Genomic DNA, 19,166 nt, shown 5'->3' on the forward strand with positions numbered 1-19,166 from the left:
CAAACTTGAAATAAATTGTTAAATATGTTTATGTTAAATGTTCATCTAAATTAAGTTAGTATCTTTATTTTAAATGTACACCTAAATGAAAATTAGCTAAACCACAATTTACTTAATTATTTAACTTTAAATTTAAAATGCAATTATTATGAACATATTACATTAAATTGAAACTATTTTTCTGGTTTAAATTAAACAAAATCCCACCTAGGTTAAAAAATATTCATTATTGTTAAATGTTAAAAGTTAATAAACGTGATTAATAGAATTAAAAGTATTTTAATCACATTTTAATAAAAGTTAATGTTCTATTAATGTTTAAATTGAAAAAGCGTATTAACACATTTTCAATTAACTAGTAAATGTTTTACTATAATAAATATTTTACTTTTACAAATGTTTTAAAAATGAATTGTATTAATTGAGATTTTTGAATAGTTGAAATAATGTAATTACATTTTACATTTCCTATGGAGTTTTCTTTCACTATGCCTATGATACTCATTGAAACTACGCCAAAGAAAAGCTAAACGCAAAACTTGCACGCAGATTACTATTGCCATGGACACAGGAACGATTTGTTGTGAACAAGCCACACAGTCCCTGAGACCACAGTGAAGAACGCCTACATCGTACATCTACAAAAGCCTGCACAGAAGCAGGCAGGTAGAAATGCACACACCATCAGCAACCACTCACAATAACTGCACTCACACATTGGTACATTTGCTTGGTGCTCGCTATGAACAAAACACACAGGCTGCAAAAGCAGCTAGCACAAGTCCCTCGTTAACCCGCATCACCCACGTTCAAGAAATTCAAAATGAAACCACCTCACAACCCATCCAAGGGTCACTCTTAACAATGGAAGCACCTGGTCCACAAAGTATTATAACTGCACCAACCTCAAGCTCATACCACCGGCAAGAGAGTTTTCCTTCCTATACACTGTGACTACCCTACAATCACAGTTTCTGACACCCTATAGGCCAGCAGACCGGGTTTACAGCATCTCAGTTCTCATCTCTTCCTACAAACTAAGACGTGGTTACACCACAGAGTATCCCAGCTCCAGGCAGCTGATGCCGATGACCCCAGGAGCATTCCACTAACACTCATAGTCGATTAGGTGGGAAGCCAGGGTCCAAGGAGTGGTTTCATTTGCTCCCAAACTTCCTTCAGCATTGTGCTGCTGTGCACATGTTTGAGATCCAGGTGCAGATTGGTATTGTGCTCCGCATCAAAGCAAATGTACTGAGTGTGGAAAAGCACATTAGTGATTATCATACCGGCTGTTTGTAGCAGCCGCTCTTGCTCTCAATGTGCAGGTGGCAATGTTGTCTGAATTTAAAAGAGGGACAGAGTACTCCTGGGTGTGGGTGTATGGAGTAACTGAACTCGCCAGCAGGGGGGTGTCTGGGGATGCCTGGAAGCACCCCCTTTTGATGGGTGCTTTTAGGAAGCACACAAATTGTGCAGTCAGTGCATCTTCTGGTGGCTACTTTGACTATGCACCTGTACCTGTAATATAGCACCAGCAGAAAGGCAAAGGATTTCCTCATTTCCATGGAACCACGCCCACATGAAAATTAGAGATCGTCCCATTGAGTTTGTGCCAGTGCAATTTAGCACCAGCACAATCTATATTGCACAAGTGCCTGTAGTCCCTTCTCTAATATCAAAGTGCCCCGGGTGCAAAGAAAGCATGCCTACAGGTCCTTTGTGTCTCCGGGGGGCTTTCTATAATATGCCTCCAAATGGGCAAAGAAGAACAGGTAACAGTAGATAAGGGATTTGTTAACAGAAACATATTATTCTAGGAGGTGGTCTCCAGGCCAGTAGTGAGCCAAGGGTGACTGACTTTTGGAATCCTCATGTTGAACACTTTGTTGTTTGTATGGTCTTTTTTGGCTTGCTTAGGTTCGAGTTACTACATCTTGCTGGTTCATGTCTAGATATGTCTGATCTGCAGTATTTAACATAATAACATAATAAAGGGAGGGAAATTGAAAATGAAAATTTTCAAAAGCTGAGACCTTTTCACATTTGTGGCGTGTGCTTTCCATGACAGAGTGCGAAGATATCAGCAGCACCCCATATATATGGAGTGAGGGGCCACACCCACCATTTTCCCTGGAAAGGAGAATGTCTGTCAGGCTTAACAGAGGTCAGCCTGACACTCTTCTTGTTCAGGTCAGGCAGCCAGGAGCTAGACGTGCACTAAATGTGAATGCTCCTGGCTGCCTGAGCTGAACTTTGCTGGACTAAAGAAGTCACAGCTCTTGTGGGCATGACCTCTTCAGTGTGGCAAAAATACCACGAGGCCCTTCCCCAATTAACAAGAGGGAGCATCACTGAGTGCCTTAAACCCGGGCACTTCAGTTTTAAGTCCTGAAGTGCCCAGGGCTGAGTGTCAATCTCTGACACCTCGTCACAGAGTGGGGTGGAGTCAGCAGTCTCACTGAACCTATCCCACTCCATCATGAGTGGGGTACTGCAACCTTCCCTCATTGCCTGACCTTAGGTCAGCCAATGAGGAAAGGCAGCACTCGCAACCCTCCTGGGACCTCTGAGTCTTCCCTCTCTAAAGTGAAGGTATGTTTTGTATGTTTTTATATTTTGTGTGTGCATGTGTATATGTCTGAACATATGTGTATTTCTTACTGAGTGTTGTAACTGTGTGTGTGTGTGAATGCATGGGTGTGAATGAGTGCCCTTCCTCTTAAAACTACCAGCTGCCACTGAAGGATATGTTGCCTCAGTCAGGGCAAGTGACTAGTGTGTACGTGTTTGCATGTCTGAGGACCTCATTAGACCTGGAAGATAAGATTCAGTTTTAAAGCACCTTACCCAGACTGATATAATGCACACAATCAGCTTTCCACATACATAGCTGACCCAAAGACTCTCTATAGTGAAAATAGCTCTCTTTACGGTAATTTGGTTGAGCACAAAATCTGTTGGGATGTATTCTCAGAATGACACTATATAAAGAGGTATGGCCCAGACAAAGGCATTTATTAAAAAAGTAAGGCTTTATTAACTAGTCACTCATGAAATATTAAAGTGCCAGAAACAAATAATAAGGCCCTAACAAGGATATAAAAAGTCTATAGACTGTACAGTGTACAGTGTAAGGTCTTGGCAATGGTACAGTGGGAAAGTGTTCAAGAAAATATGAAAAGTGTGGACATCAGCATTTAGGCTTAATACTCTGGAATGAACCAGGTGTGGAGGAGATCTTGATAGCATTTGGCAGATGTTGGGCCCACTGTGGAAAGATGTCATTACACCGAGGCTGGCAGAACATAGTTACTTTGTAGCTGTCAAATATCTTTTGAGTAGTCACTGTTGTAGGGGTGTTACCGGGTTTGGCATTGCCCTTTCAGAGATGCTTTTTCAAGCTTAGCTTTCAAAGAAGTAGTACCTCGTGGCTCTCGCCTGGGTGTGGGATGGGGGGCACAAAACTCAAGATATTGTCAATTCTTGGCTGGGCAGCAGCACCTGGCAGGACATGTTGTGCTATCTTATTGCTGTAAATGTCTACATTCAATAGAGTAGATTTTTGGCAGCATACTCAAAGTCTGGGTGACAAGGCCAAGTCCCTTGATTTACTTAGTCTTAAACAAAGGCTTATAATACCCATTCCATTAAACTGGATGTCTGTGACAGGCATTGTATAGAGTTCCAAGGACTCTTTATTGTCCACAAGCAGAGACACAGTCCACATTGTAACTGGACATGGTGGTCCATCTCAAGTAAAGTGCGATCTACATTTTCAAGGAGTGTTCCTTGCAAAGGTAGATCACCCTTAACTTGAGATACATGCACTGAACCCCTAAAAAGTTAAAGAACTGCATTCCACTGTAATTGTTTATATGAGGGATGTTAGTGCTGGTATTATTCTATTTTCGAGCTGCTAATGGAATCAATTTTAAATTTCCCAAAATAAACCTGGGAGGTTTGAATAGTTCAAAAAATATATACCACCCTCAAAGTACTTCGTAAAGTCCTCCTTACTCACAAGAAGGAAAATGTGTCTGGGTACACTGCATGAAAGGAATTCTAGTGCTATGAAGTCCCTATGTGTGTCCTAAAAATGTGAGATGGTCTCGTGTGTTTGCACAACAATTTGGGCAACTAAATTCTGAGACTTAAATTCACAGATTAAGTTGCCCAATGTGAAAGGTGATTTCCAAAACTTCCATTCTCTCACAAACGGACCCCATTCTGTGTTGCAAGGTGACTGAACATTTCCATTTAATTACAGGGAAGAGGAGTGAGGCAGTCACTGTGTACTCCTCAACAGCTCAATACGCCTGGCAAGTCAATACTCATCGACAGGTCAATACAAAAGTTCTCAATGAATCATGACTAATAAAATGATTCTGACATATATATACTTAAAATGTTATAAAAAATTGGTTTTTATATATATCTATATCTATATATATATATATATATCTATATATACATCTATATATAGATATATATATATAGATATATATATATATATCTATATATAGATGTATATATATATGTATATATATATACATATATATATATATATATAGATGTATATATATATATATATATTTATGCATTTATATAACTAAAAGAAGTCCTCTCAAACTCTTCTTTCATATTATGGTTTTCTAAACAGTATGTATTCCTAAAAAGCCATCTACATATTTTGGAGGACCTATTGGTATATACCCTTCATCAAGACAAAACAGTCTTCCTAATTCACACAGGCAACATTTTCTCCATCTCATGAGGGGTACAAAAACCATTAGGCACATCAGTCATTAGGAACTTCATCACTGTCCAGATGGACAGCCACATGTCTTCAAAAATGTCCTGTACCACCATTCACCCAAAAGGGAGAACTATGCACAATGAGTTTGCTAACTGTGTTATTGTATCGAGTTTGTTGACTGGTTTAAATATGTCGAGCACTGTGTGGCAAAAAGTTTCATAGGTGGTGAAAGAAAAGCAAACATAACAACCATGCAATCGTATTTTCACTACAATATGCTTGCTTCTTACTTTTTCAGACCATTTTATGTCTGCCTGTCCATTCGAACTTGAGTTTTAGAACAGAATGAAAACATGTGGTCTGGGAAGCCCATGTACTAAAACCCTACACAAAGATATCTATGTATGAAAATTGACACTGCTTATGTAAAACAAGTGTGTATTGTCGATGGTAATAATTAGGGATACTATTTCAAGACCAATTATCACTATCTCTTTCCTTCATTGGAATAATGGTCTTCTACACATGTTTTGTACTTTATTCATTGCAGAGTAGATTAAGCCATATGTAAAAACGTCGCAAATATTAATGCCCCTGCTGTTGTTTTCTTTCTAAAGTAATAGCAGGGATCAGGGAAACTGAAGACAAGTTCTACTACATTGTAAAAGAAGAACGGAATTATAGAGATGCCCTAACCCAATGCAGGATCAGGAGCGGGACTTTGGCAATGCCAAGAGATGAAGCCACCAATACGCTACTTGCCGATTACATCTCCCAGTCCGGCCTCTTCCGCGTCTTCATTGGTGTAAATGATATTGTGAAGGAAGGACAGTACATGTATACCGACAACACCCCGTTGCAAACTTACAGCAGCTGGAAGGACAGTGAGCCCAACGACACTTCCGGGGAGGAGGACTGTGTGGAAATGCTCAGCACCGGCAAATGGAATGACGTGGAGTGTGATTTGAGTATTTTCTTTGTCTGTGAGTTCGTTAAAAAGAAAAGATAGATGCTCACCTCTGTAAAACAAGAAATACAATGAATCCACACTATTACCCTGTGGTATGCAGCGAGACAACAAAGCGGGAACAAATAGAAACTAATTTCATATATTGTTATGTTGTTCAACTACTTATTGCAACCATGTTCACAGGTCTGATACTTTCTTTTTGTATCTAAAGCATAGCTTTCTTATTTTACAATTGTATTCACTATGTTTGCCTTCATTTTACTTTTCATTTCATTGTGTTTCGCTAAGGGTAGAGAGAGAAAGAGAAAGAGAGAAAGGTAGAGAGAGAAAGAGAGATCTTAAAATGATTCTAACTGATCTAACTGATTTAACGGAAGAACACAGCCATAGCGATGTTCAGCGGTCTTCCTGGTTTAATATATGAATTAACCCATGATAGAGCTGATAGGGACAGTGGTGGGAAGTAGACAGAAAGAAGAGAGCAGACGGGGCAGTCTTGAAAGGGTCAGGGCGATGACGTGGCAGTTGGTGGCAACTTTACTTAATCTTTGAAGCCGCGAAAGGGACGGGGCGGGGAGGAGGCACTCAGGGGGATGAGCCGGGGGTAGCAGCAGAAAAATGAAATTACATTTTTTTTAAAACACCTCTTCTGCGCGATCCCACGCCGCGCTCCTCTGTCCCTTGTCGCTGCTGCAAGCGCAGGCTCCCAGCCTGCCCTGTGGCCAATCATGATGCTGGGAGCTCACAGGCAGACTGGGAGCGGCTGGAGACAGCCTACAGCGCATGTGTGTTTGGCTGGCCGGAGTCCCCCTCAGTGCACGTCACCCCCGTGGCCCCACCCCTTTTAAAGGAAACAATAATTGTTTATGATCGTTTTCTTTAAAAGGTTTTGCAGCTATCGCTGCTGGCAGGGTGAGCGACGCTCCTCCGCCCATACGGAGGAGCCACCACTGCAGCTTTCTGCGGCTGGGGCAATACCTGCTGTGCATTGAAAACGGAGTCACTGTCTTGAGCTTTATGTAGGAGCTGCCGGAACTAACAACTGCCCCCGGCCATGGTGAAAACAACAGTCTTTCAGAATGTATTGGGTTACACAAAAATCCTCAGTTATGCCCTCTTTACAAATGGGCTTGTCCAGCTGAAGCAGTTGGAAGGAGGTTTCACTCCCTGTGTGACATTGCTCGTCAGGCATCAAGTTCGCACTGAAGTTGAACGTTTTCCTGCACAGGTTTTGCCAGGTAATACTAGGGGAAACTGCATGATCCTGCGTTATGCAGCTTAGAACGGTGGAAAACGTGTGCTATGGTTGTTGTCCTGTCCCACATTCCAAGCTGTGGAAATCGGAACTGAAGGTAAAACCGCACCAGGGAAAAACACAGCTCCACAGTACTGGTATCTCCATGGCTGCTTTTACCGCGCCCAAACATGAGGGGTTATGTACGAGCTGTGGATGCATCAGGACAGAAAAACTCCTGCTGCGGGTTGGATTGTTTCCGAGTGTTGAGTAAAGTCACTGTTTAATGAGGTTCCTGGCACCATTTTCCACGTTAGTGAGAGGTGCTTGGTAATCCGAGCCCTGGCTCTGGCTAACCTGGATTCAAACGCTAGTAAACCCGTACAGCAGGTTTCTGCAAGCTCAGACATGAGGTTTTTTTTTAAACGGTAACATTTATCTTGCTGACTGCATGGAACGGGGGACTAATACAATGTAACCTACACAGAAATCAATAAAATAGTGTATGAAGAGATTGTTTCTGCTTAATTGATGCCATAATATTCTTGTGCGGAAATAGGAATATATATTCAACTCTATTACTCCTCTGAGGAAGACTGTGGGGCCTGTGGTTGTATTAAGGGCTTAGCCCTGCCCTCCCACCTCTTCCCATGACTTGATATCTCGAGGTAACCCCTTGAAGGAGGGAGCAGAACTGCAAATGGGGCTTGTGGAAGCACTCAGAGGAGAAACTAGGGTGGAAAAGAAAGTTTGACAGATTTTGCTGAAGGTTTTCCACTTCAGTGCACAGAAATAGCACTGCTATCTAGACTTACTACATACAGGGTATCACAAGGACCACCTTTTATGCCCACAGGGACCAGGGTCTATGTGTACAATGTGCTGTGGGTCTCATTTAGCATGTCGGAATCCCCATAAAATATTCGGAGAGTCCACCGATCAATGTATTGGTTCCACAATCCAGTAATAAGTTCTTACTTCAATTTGCATATAAAGAAAACCTAAAGACTGAAAGGGTTCCTGTTTCTAGTATATGTTATCCAAAATATATGCAAAAGTCAGTACAGCATTATATACAAAGGGCAGACGACACAATGCTCAAGTGAGTGCATAAATAATAAAACATATATTCCTAAAACACGGTACAAGGTTTCTGGCATCGTATGCATTGAATCATTGCAGATTCCTATTGATCACACTTAATCTGGGAACCAAGGAGGGAAAAATGTAAATTTTCAACCCTGTGTGAGTAAATGGGGCTCTTCAGGACTAAGGACTTGATTTAAATGTTGGTGTTAATGGGCCCGTCATTGGTTTTTGTAACAAAAAATCCGTCCGCCACCATGATGGTCTGTCCGCCGGATTTAGATGTTGGTGGTCCCATAGGCAATAACCCACTTGAATCCCGTTGACTCCAACGAGGAATCCCATCTGCTGCGATGGTGCCATAGTAAAGAGTGGCTGACAGCGGGACTCCAGCCACACTTACCATTGAGCAGATTCCGATGTGCTTTACCACCAAGCAAAGCATGGAGGTCTAACCTCCACTTCTGACTTAGCGTACTGGGAGTGAAAGGGAGTTAAAACTCACCTTTTCTCCCAATTCCACCTCAGTTTCCGGCTCAACAGAACCCTTGGTCGCTACTGCCATGGGTGGGACCATGGAGTAAACCCCCCCTCCCAATCGCTGGACACAAAAGGAGGCAACCCTCAATGGCTGTATACATTGGGTGGTCACTGCACATGGGCTCTGGGCCACTGCAGACATATGTCACATTAGCTTTTTAAAATTACTTTGACATGCCTACATCGGGGGCACGGGTGGGTCAGACATGGACGGGGACACATTGGTAAATAACACATATTGCACACATACACAACTGTCATTATGGAGCCAGTAGTCATAGCCAAATGAATGCTGGCACCACAATGACAGTACACTCACACTTGTCAACTGTTCAGATGTGTGCACAATGCAAACGGACCGGTACCTGTCATGTTGTTGTTTGAGTTGTGTGTATGAGTCAGCACCTGTATGTGTGTGTGAGATGAGATTGGCTGGGTGAGGTGGAGAGAGTTGTAATGGGTAATGTGGATGTGTGCCACTTGCATATGGTGTGGCTGATGGCTGTGGCGGTTGGCGGCTCAGCCGTAATACATCTAAATACAGCAGGTGGAACACTGCAACCTTGACAGTCTTCTCGGGCCCTCCGCTGACAGGGCTTTGCAGTAACACCACCAAGATTTAAATCAGGCCATATGCCATGTGGCTCAGAAACTGTATATAAGTGGAGACAGAAACCCGGTACCAATTGTCAGTCAATATGCATCTCAACTATATGAGTCAAACGACTAAATATAAAACTGCAAAACCTACAAAACACTCACCAACGGGAGTATTTTCCGGACATACCTTCCATTCCAGGACACGCCACCATAAATTGAAGTAGACCTGTATGAATCTAGACAACATATGAATAAATCAAAACTTAATTACCATCACTACCGGAATCTCAGTACTCAGCAATCCACCATGCTGTGTCCATTCACTGTGGTTGTATTAAAAGTAAAGCTAACAATTGCTCATGCTCAGGCAAGTGGTTATCACCCATACACCCAATGCACATCAGGGTGTGCACAATTATTAGTCTCATTCGGGCTTCCCATCCATATTCACAACATAGCGCCGCAAGTATGTCATTCACTCAATGCTTTACAAGGGTAGGGCTCAGTGTATTGCCCAACATCGCCCTGTGGCGATGTTGGGCGATATCAGGCTTGTTAACAGTGCCTGTCAATGTGCTGAAGAACACATCGGAAGGTGGCGAGTCTCCTGCTCCTGTGTCAGTCACTCCAATCTTATTAAAGTTTGGGGCTCAACGTATCACCCAACGTGTGGTCTTACTTCTGCATTCTGAAGAGTTATTGTTCCCTTCCAAGCAGCTTCTGTTCCTTCATCTAGAAGTGCTGTCTGAAACATGCCACAATGCAGGAAATGATTTAAACCAGGTAAGGTTTATTTAGCTTCATGATACATGACTGGCAGCACCAGCACAAATACAACAACTGCCCTTAAGCAAATAGCAACATTCCATCCACTCCCTTCATTCTAAATCCAAATGGATCATGGGGCATTAACAAGAGTACCCAACACATCTTTCCCCCAAACAAACACTATATAAAATACAAAACTATGCAATAATACATATCTAACAAGTTTAAAGATTTAAAAATAAATACAAACACTAACACCTAATCTACTAAAAAATAACTAGTCTACAAACTATCCAATGACATGACTATCTTCCTAAACTTTATTTCTTTAAAAAAAAAAACTACTACGTCAATTACACATAATCCTGTAACTTAAATGGATAACTTGAAGTTTTGCCTGACCTTCTCAAACTAACATCAGGCTCTGCAACCTTCTGCCCAAATTCCACAGGATCATGTTGTTCTTGAACAATCAGTCCTTGTTCCAACTCTTTCCATCATCCAAAATTACAGAATGCTTGCTTTCACTGACCACTTCTTCCGGCCCACAAAATTAAGAAGTTCTTTCTCTCACCTGAATGGCACTTTCACCCTCACATAACATCCTTCCTTAGCATCTAGGACTCTGCTCTTAATCGTAATTTGAGCTTCTCTACGCTTCTCACTAATACTCCGCAATACTTCGTCAGTAATCATTTTCTTCTTCATACACAAACAGTTCATTTTTGATCCAGGCAACCTGCCTTTCAAAAACACAAAACGAGACATCTTAGGGGGTCATTCCGACCCTGGCGGTCATGGACCGCCAGAGCCGGGACCGCGGATGCACCGCCAACAGGCTGGCGGTGCATCCATGGGCATTCTGACCGCGGCGGTACAGCCGCGGTCAGAAACGGGAAACCGGCGGTGTCCCGCCGGTTTCCCGCTGCCATGGGGATTCCGACCCCCTTACCGCCATCTGTTCCTGGCGGGTTTCCCCACCAGGAACCGGATGGCGGTAACGGGTGTCGTGGCGCCCCCTAACAGGGCCCCACCAAGATTTTCAGTGTCTGCCAAGCAGACACTGAAAATTGCGACGGGTGCAACTGCACCCGTCGCACCCCTTCCACTCCGCCGGCCCCATTCGGAGCCGGCATCCTCATGGAAGGGGGTTTCCCGCTGGGCTGGCGGGCGGCCTTCTGGCGGTCGCCCGCCAGCCCAGCGGGAAACTCAGAATTACCGCGGCGGTCTTTTGACCGCGCAGCGGTATTCTGATGGCGGAACTTTGGCGGGCGGCCTCCGCCGCCCGCCAAAGTCAGAATGACCCCCTTAGTCTCTGAATTAAGCGCTGTGCGAACAGCTCACACTAAATTCCTTTCTTCTTGCATACAGTTCAAACCATTCACTAAGGACAACTGTTTGTTTTTCTTAATCAATCTATTACAGTGTTCCACCAAACCATTACTTCTGGGATGATATAACGAAGTGGTAATATGTTTAATCCCAAAATCAGCCAGGAAAACTTCAAACTCTTGGAAAATGAATTGTGGGCCATTACCAGTTATGATCACATCTGGGACTCCTTCCCTGAAAAAACATTTTTCCACAACATCCTTAGCTACACAAGTAGTGATATAATTTACAAATGCCACTTCCTACCATTTAGAAAATAATCAACCACTACAATGGTTTATTTAACCTGGCCATTGCTTACACCCATGGGACCAATAATATCCATGGCAGGATATCAGTCCGCAAGAGAAGTATAAGCCATCCCTGGCACGCTACAATTAACCCTCTTGCAGTGCCTCACCATGCCAAAAACAAACAAAGTGCAGTATAGTGTTTACTTTAAAGAACAAGAGTCTTCCAACTGGTCTACTTCCAGCAGCAAGAATTTAAGGAAGCACATCAGGTCGAGGAAACATCAACAGTCGTCTTGTCACCAATGAAAAGATACCACAATGAAGGAAATGATTCAAAGCAGTTAAGGTTTATTTAGCATTAAGATACACAATCAGCAGTACTGGCAGGAATATAGTAACTGCCTTTACTCAAGTAGCAAAATTCCATCCACCCCCCTTCATTCTAATTCCAAATGGAACACTAACAAGAAATCCCAACAATGTCTCTCATTTTTGTCTGACATTCTCTTTTGGATTGGTTACTGTCCATTTTTGCATATCCTTCCATGCGTGTCATGTTTACCTACAAGAGCACTTCTTGCCAATGCTAGAGTATGGTACAGTCACACCAAACACATCAATCAGTTCAGAAACATGGAGGCATCTGTTTGGCAGATTATTTTAAAACCATTTCCGTGCCCACTACTATCATATGTAGTGCCAGAACAGGACACAGCACAGGTCTTCAGTGCAAAGTTTCATGATTCTATCCTACTTAAGATGGGATCTAATTAAACCTACTTATATATTAAAAATATCTTTCCTGGGGTCGGTAACCTTTCATCTGTCGTATTAAGAATCAAGCAACTGTACTTTTCACAAATCGTATTTATGTTTCCTACAATTAATGCAAACACACAGGAACAGGAAGAGACTCACATTAACATTGGGTCATGCAGAAATTGACAAGCACACTGACACAGTGTGACACTGACATGCTCACTGGGACATGGTGACACATGCGTAGTAGGATGTTGACGCCGGGGTAAGCTATGATAGTGAGACAATGGTGAGTCTACAAGGACAGGAAGACACTGGTATACAAATTGACATGGAGATACTAACAATGAGAATGGTGGATAGGAGATTGATGTGGATTCAGATGGGGGCCACCCTCCTTCATCTAGCAGCATTGCACATTTTCACCTCATCTATTCCGAACGCTGCTAATTCCATCCCCTTCCTAGGTTGTATGTCAGAAAAACAATAACAAAAATATCATCTGACCTAAATATTGTTTCCTAAACATTGTTTCCGAAAATAACGCTCCGCTGGGTGTAGATTTTCAGTCATTAGCTTCTATGGGGTGATATTTTGGAAACAATATTCAGGACACAATAGTTCTGCAGAAGATATTTAGTGCACAAGACTGTGGCATCATACCTCTTTCTACTCAATCCACACAATATGGGCTAGCACAGAGCCAGACTCTGGTCTTGAAGTGATCCCTGTTGCTTGAGATCCTTGTACACGCATGACTGCACACCAATCCACCAAGCTACACCCACGGAAGCTGTGCACTACACAAACACCATAGAACATCATATTCCATAGCAACTTTAATCTATGTGTATCTGGAAGCTAAACATTAGTGAAGCTAGTGGGGCTAGTGTAAAATATTGTTTACACAACGGGTCTAATTTACAGCTTGGCCAATGGAGGGTCCTTCATCAGTGTGGCAGATGACATTACCTCTGCTATCCTGAGGGACCTCTGCAGTGCTTAATTTGTGCTTATTGTTTCCGGTGCTGAGCACCTGCACTTATTTTGCAGGCCGGGCCTTATTCTTCCGCCTCAAGCATTTGCTGCGAGTTCTTGTAGCAAAAGACACATTTGGGAAAGAGAGAATAAGAGAAAAGCGAAAAAACGTCACAAAGTTAGAAAGCAGAAAGAGTGAGCTGGAGCGGCAGGGAGTGGCTGTAAATAGATCAAAGAGACCCGAAGTGGCTTCAGGATTACCCTGCCTCCACATTCTGTGCTCGCACATTCAATTGCAGCAGCCGTGTGTTTCAAAGGAGAGCTTTGAGCACCGGCACGTTTTTATTTACAAATTAAGCACTGGACCTCTGCCTGCCAAATTTAGAGCTATCTGCCTGCCCTATGGACAATGCGGTACAATGTATTAAAAGTTTGATGGACGGTACTTTGTTTTCAAAAACAAACTTCAAAGGGAAGTTTGTTTTTGAAAAATAAAAAACAAATGAACTCCCCCATGCCCTTGGAGGTTTCTCCGAGGGACTGGGGGTCATTATTATTTTTTTCCTTTCCGGCCAGGTTTTTCCCAGCTAAATAAAGACTTTACCCGGTCCACCCTAAATAGGACAGGTGGTGTAAATCCCTTCCTCCAACAGTCCTTTCTCTGTAAGGCTATCGAAAGACATATTCCGTCGATGCAGCCACCGGGGACTCCGTTTCTGTCAACGGAATACTTGCAGTAGGTGGCGGACAGGGTACTCTGTCGCATGTGCAAAGGAGTACCTTGTCCACTAACATGGATATGCAAACACTTGAAGAAGGGGTTACCGGAAGCCAATCTCACAGAACACGTGTGACATCATTGTACGATGTCTTCCTGTTTTGCTGCCTTAAGAACACTATACAATTAAAAAAAATAACTTAAGGCTGTTCCTAGAAACAATTATCTAAACTTTAGAGTAAAATAATTTTAGACGTGGTTTTCGAAAACACTAAAGGTCGAAAAGAAATGAAACTATTCTTGTTTTTACTGTTCTATAGTTTATGTGTTGTTTAAACATATTTTCACTCCGGGGTCTTTAACATCTAAATTATAATCATTTTCAACCAAATACCCACATTTTACAGCATCTTCACAAACCTCACTCACCAAAGTCAGATTCACCAGTTTTAACATTATGACATATTAGGTCAAAATGTTTTGGGAGTGAGTGATACAGTGTCCTGTGGAATTTGTGCACGGGATAACTAAAGTTTAGCACCTACATTCAAATAGTGCACCCTGCCGCTTTCAATATTAGTGCATCCAATCAGCACTGTTATTCCTGGACGCAGATCACTGTTCTTCCCCGTAAGTGGCTATTTAACTGTTAATTAGCCTCCATCTGGAAAGTATTCCTTTCCTAAATACGGCACGGAAGGTGAACCACGCTTTCAAAGCAAGTGTCAGTCTACGTTTTCACTATGTGTATAAGCAGGAGGAATTGTTGTGATGTTTATTACGAGTGCTTCCGATTACAGTATATTTATTTAGGATTGTACTAATAGAAAATGATAATTATTAACATCATTGCAAAACTGTTGCAAAATGTTTATTTTTTATTTTTTGCCCCATAAGTACGAGACAAGTACAACTAGGTCTTGTGCTCAGAGGCTCACAATCAATCAGGAATGAGGAGCCATTCTGTTAGGGTAACTAAGATGGTGCTTCTATAGCATTCTATGGACGATGAAGCAACCATGTGATGATTTGTTGGCACTTTGCATTTTGCTAGGCAAATGAGGACTTACCATGTTTGCATTTGGTAATGAGGGAGCGTAGCTCTTATACTCAAAATTAACATGAAATGTTTATGAACTAATGCATAATAATGCTGCATAGAACATGTATTAATGTGTTATTGCTAAACACGTGCTTGAAATGTCCCCACGGGGAGTGGCCACCAATGTATACTATGATTAATGAAGCTGACTAATAATAAAATAATGATACGTTAATGTATGATCTTGCATTAATATTAAGAGTTATATGTTAAGGTTTTGCTAATAAATCAATAGGCCTTAGTTAGCATGAGCCGAGGCCTAGCTGACCGGTTTCATATTAAATGTGTTTTTCTAACGTGCAGTGTGCTGACTTGCTGAAGGACATGTACTCGTATTTTTCGAAAGCTAAAAGATGAGTGTAACCGTAGTAGATCAGTTCTTACGAAATTCGACTTGCTCAAGGAAACATTTTTGCTGAATGCAACAGTGTAGACTGGTTACAGGTACAAGGTCGCCTAAACCGGTACAGACAATGGACCTACTGACTGAAGATGCGAGAGGACAACGAGAGTATGAAATCATACCAGACATTCTACCCGTTGGAGACGTCAATCACAAGAACCAATAAACTACGTGAGAACTGTTATGGGGTGATAAATTTGATAGTATCACTGGAAACCCATTGGATGGAGATAGTGGGGTGCCAACCCTACCCAATTAGAAATTAGGGGACTGTACAACAGAAAAGGGATACAAACCTTTGACACGAGGAGCCATTAGGAGATGCCATTGCAAACTTTTGCTATGACCCAGACACTTTGTCACTCTGCCTAGAGACTTTGGGGGTGATTCTCACCCTGGCGGGCGGCAGAGGCCGCCCGCCAGAGTTTCCCCCTCCAAAATACCGCTCCGCGGTCGAAAGACCGTTGAGGGTATTTTGGGTTTTGCACTGGGCTGGCGGGCGACCGCCAAAAGGCCGCCCGCCAGCCCAGTGCAAAACACCCTTCCCACGAGGACGCCGGCTCAGAATTGAGCCGGCGGAGTGGGAAGGTGCGACAGGTGCAGTTGCACCCGTCGCAAATTTTAGTGTCTGCAAAGCAGACACTGAAATTCTTATAGGGGCCCTCTTACGGGGGCCCCTGCAGTGCCCATGCCATTGGCATGTGCACTGCAGGGGCCCCCAGGGGCCCCGCGACACCCCATACCGCCATCCTGTTCCTGGCGGGAGAACCGCCAGGAACAGGATGGCGGTATGGGGTGTCAGAATCCTCCATGGCGGCGCAGCATTGAGACCGCCGGTTTTCCGCATCTGACCGCGGCCAAACCGCCGCGGTCAGAATGCCCTGCGGGGCACCGCCAGCCTGTTGGCAGTGCTCCCGCCAACCCTGGCCCCGGCGGTCCATGACCGCGGGGGTCAGAATGACCCCCTTTGTTGTTTGGTTCTTCAAACCATCCTCGTCCTTATCTTGCCCGTTCTATATTTCTCCTCCTTATGAGGGAAGTGTCCCTACTTACCCCGTCTTGCTGAATTCCCTGGCTGATGGCGAATCAACTGATGTCCTGAGGACGAAGACTGACTCAGTATGCTGACCCATTACGGAGGGTAACTATATGATGATGAAATTGTAATTGTCTGTTTGCCTTTCCTTTCTAGGTACCAACTGCTTCTTTTGACAGAGACCATAGATAGATGTTTTTCCAAATTCGTGTTACAAAATTGTTTTGCATGAAGCCCAACATGCCAATGCTAATTCGAGGTTAGTTAAGGTGCTCACTATACGGACGCAAATAGACAAATAACTGGATCAATGCTTTGTTGAATGATGCACTAATGATACTCTTCTAAGGTTAACCTATGTTGATGTAGTGCTATGTTCTAATGTTCGTGATCTTTGCTTTGATGAAATCCTATTCGAGTTGCCATATTATGACAATGCTGATGTGTTTCATGGTTTTGAGACTAATAAACTTGCTAGTAGAATTGTAATCAATAGGGAATAAACATCACAAAATTGTACTAAACTGGTGTGGTTATTCATTACTGAAAGGTCATGGTGGTTTCCGAGTTTTATTGTCAACGTTATTGACTTATTGAATGACATGCTGATCAGATATCTTGTCCTAAGGTGTCTTCAATCAGTGTCAAAAGATTCATTGGCCTAAAACGAGTCCCAGAGTGAATAAATTAACTAGATTGGGATGCGTTACCAGTTCTGGTAGCAGAGCGACGGTTTAGGCCTTTTGGGGCCCTAGGACGAGGGACCATTGTTTAAAAGTGTTTTTCAAAATAATGCAGATTGGAGGTATGATGTGTTTCTAAATTCCCCATGACTTTCCCGGAATCTCGGAGCTTGCCCAAGTAAGTTGGGTATGTTCTCTGCGTTCTAGTATGTGTGAAATAGAATTTGCGCTTGCTCAGCTTATGCATAATGCAGGTGATTTGTGAAGTTTGTATGAAATTAGGCCAGGTAATGTTGTTTTAGTAGGAGTGGGCGTACTCCACAGTATAAGAGTAGGGAAGTCGGCGAACTTCATATGAGTGTGGCGCTTTGTGCTAAAAAATTATCCATGTGGTTGTTGGTGATGTACGGACCCAGCGTGGTCTAAGACTCCGGAGTATATTGATAAGTGTATGAGACACTTGGTTTATGTTTTAATTTGTGCGGTTTAATAGGTCAATCGGGCATGGTTGACAAGTCGAGTTTGAGTCAAATTGTGTGAGTGAAACCTTCGATGGAGATTTGGCAAGTTCTACAGTGCACTAGAACAAACCATTGACAAGTCAAGAGTAGGATTTGCAGGTCGAATTCTGCTTGCGAGTGCGGGAGCTGAGAAGGAGAGAGTAGCGGCCGAGGCTTCAAGTGAAATCTCTGTAAAGTTCTGAAGCGATTGTGTTACCCATCCTGTAGTAAACCGGCAAATTTGGGTTTTTGTTGTTAAAGGTGCTTGCAATATATCGCATTAGTTTTTGTGTGAGGAGGACAAGCCGCAAGACTTTGTCAGCCGCAGTGTGTGAGTGTGACGTCATTTGAGCCGCGCTGGGATAGGTCAGTTGCTGAGAAGGGTCACGCACAGATTGGCAGCCGTCCATGAGAGGCAATTGGTTGAGAAGGTAGGCAAAGAGTGTTCTGGGAATTAAAGTCACTTCCTGATTAGATTCTAAACATAATAAAAGACGCAAAAATGAAGTTTTTCAAGGCTCTAAAGTGTGCCTTGAGGGGAGATACATACATTACAGCGAGTGTAGGGGAGCCTACACCGCCAAAGGATACTCCGGCTTATATCGTAATGGAGGAGAAGGGAGTCGCGCCATGTCTTTGGCTAAAGCAGTGATGCAAACTGGCAGAGAAGGAGGGATGTTTAGCGTTTCAGGAGTACAGAACGTTTAATATAAGGATTTTGGAAAATTTGCAGAAGGTGCTAAGTGAGCAAAAAAAACCCCGAGACCAGCTCAGTATGAGGCATTATCAGTCTGGGATTTAATGGCCATACAACAGAGGCAGCAGAAATTTATGAGGAGAATGAAAAGAGCAGAAAAGACTCTAGCGGAGGCTAAATGGGATAGCGAGACCAAGATGTGGAGAAGGGGAATAGTTGACGGGAATTAAGATGTTTCCGGCAATAACTCAAGAAGATGAGGCACAGGGAAAGAAGGCCACTTGTAAGACAGACAAGGGCTCTAGTAAACCAAAGGAGACTCAGAGGTCTTGTGCAGATGCAGATGATTCAGACGATGAAGAGTTTCTTAATCAGTTGTTACATGATCGCCCGCCACCATATGCCATAAATGATAATGGACAGAGTATTAATGTGGGATCTGAAGATCCGGCACAGAATAAGGGAATCACGAATACAGTGCAGACAAGTGATACAGTTTCGATACAGAATGGTGTCAGCGTACCCACTGCACCAGATACGCAGATACAGTTGCAGCCACCACAAATTCATAGGCTCTATCCTGATGTCCCAGTATTAGAGACTACTACGAGTTTGATGGTGCCGCCTGATCCAGTATACACAAGATCAAAGTTAGTGCAGATTGAGCCAACTCCACAATTGCTGCTCCAACCACAGCAACAGGTGGTT

The 19,166-nt window shown here is 43.0% G+C and overlaps 1 protein-coding gene across 1 annotated transcript in view; it reads left to right on the forward strand.

Moving 5' to 3' along the window:
- COLEC10 (collectin subfamily member 10) overlaps positions 1 to 6,283 on the forward strand; it is a 361,952-nt gene extending 355,669 nt beyond the window's left edge. Inside the window, exon 6 of the mRNA XM_069220654.1 lies at positions 5,377 to 6,283. Coding sequence (XP_069076755.1) covers positions 5,377 to 5,768 — 392 coding nt within the window. The 3' untranslated portion in view covers positions 5,769 to 6,283. The remainder of the gene's footprint in view (positions 1 to 5,376) is intronic.
- The last annotated feature ends 12,883 nt before the right edge of the window (positions 6,284 to 19,166 follow it).

This window comes from Pleurodeles waltl, chromosome 2_2, assembly GCF_031143425.1.
Source record: "Pleurodeles waltl isolate 20211129_DDA chromosome 2_2, aPleWal1.hap1.20221129, whole genome shotgun sequence".
In the NCBI taxonomy this organism is placed as follows: domain Eukaryota; kingdom Metazoa; phylum Chordata; class Amphibia; order Caudata; family Salamandridae; genus Pleurodeles; species Pleurodeles waltl.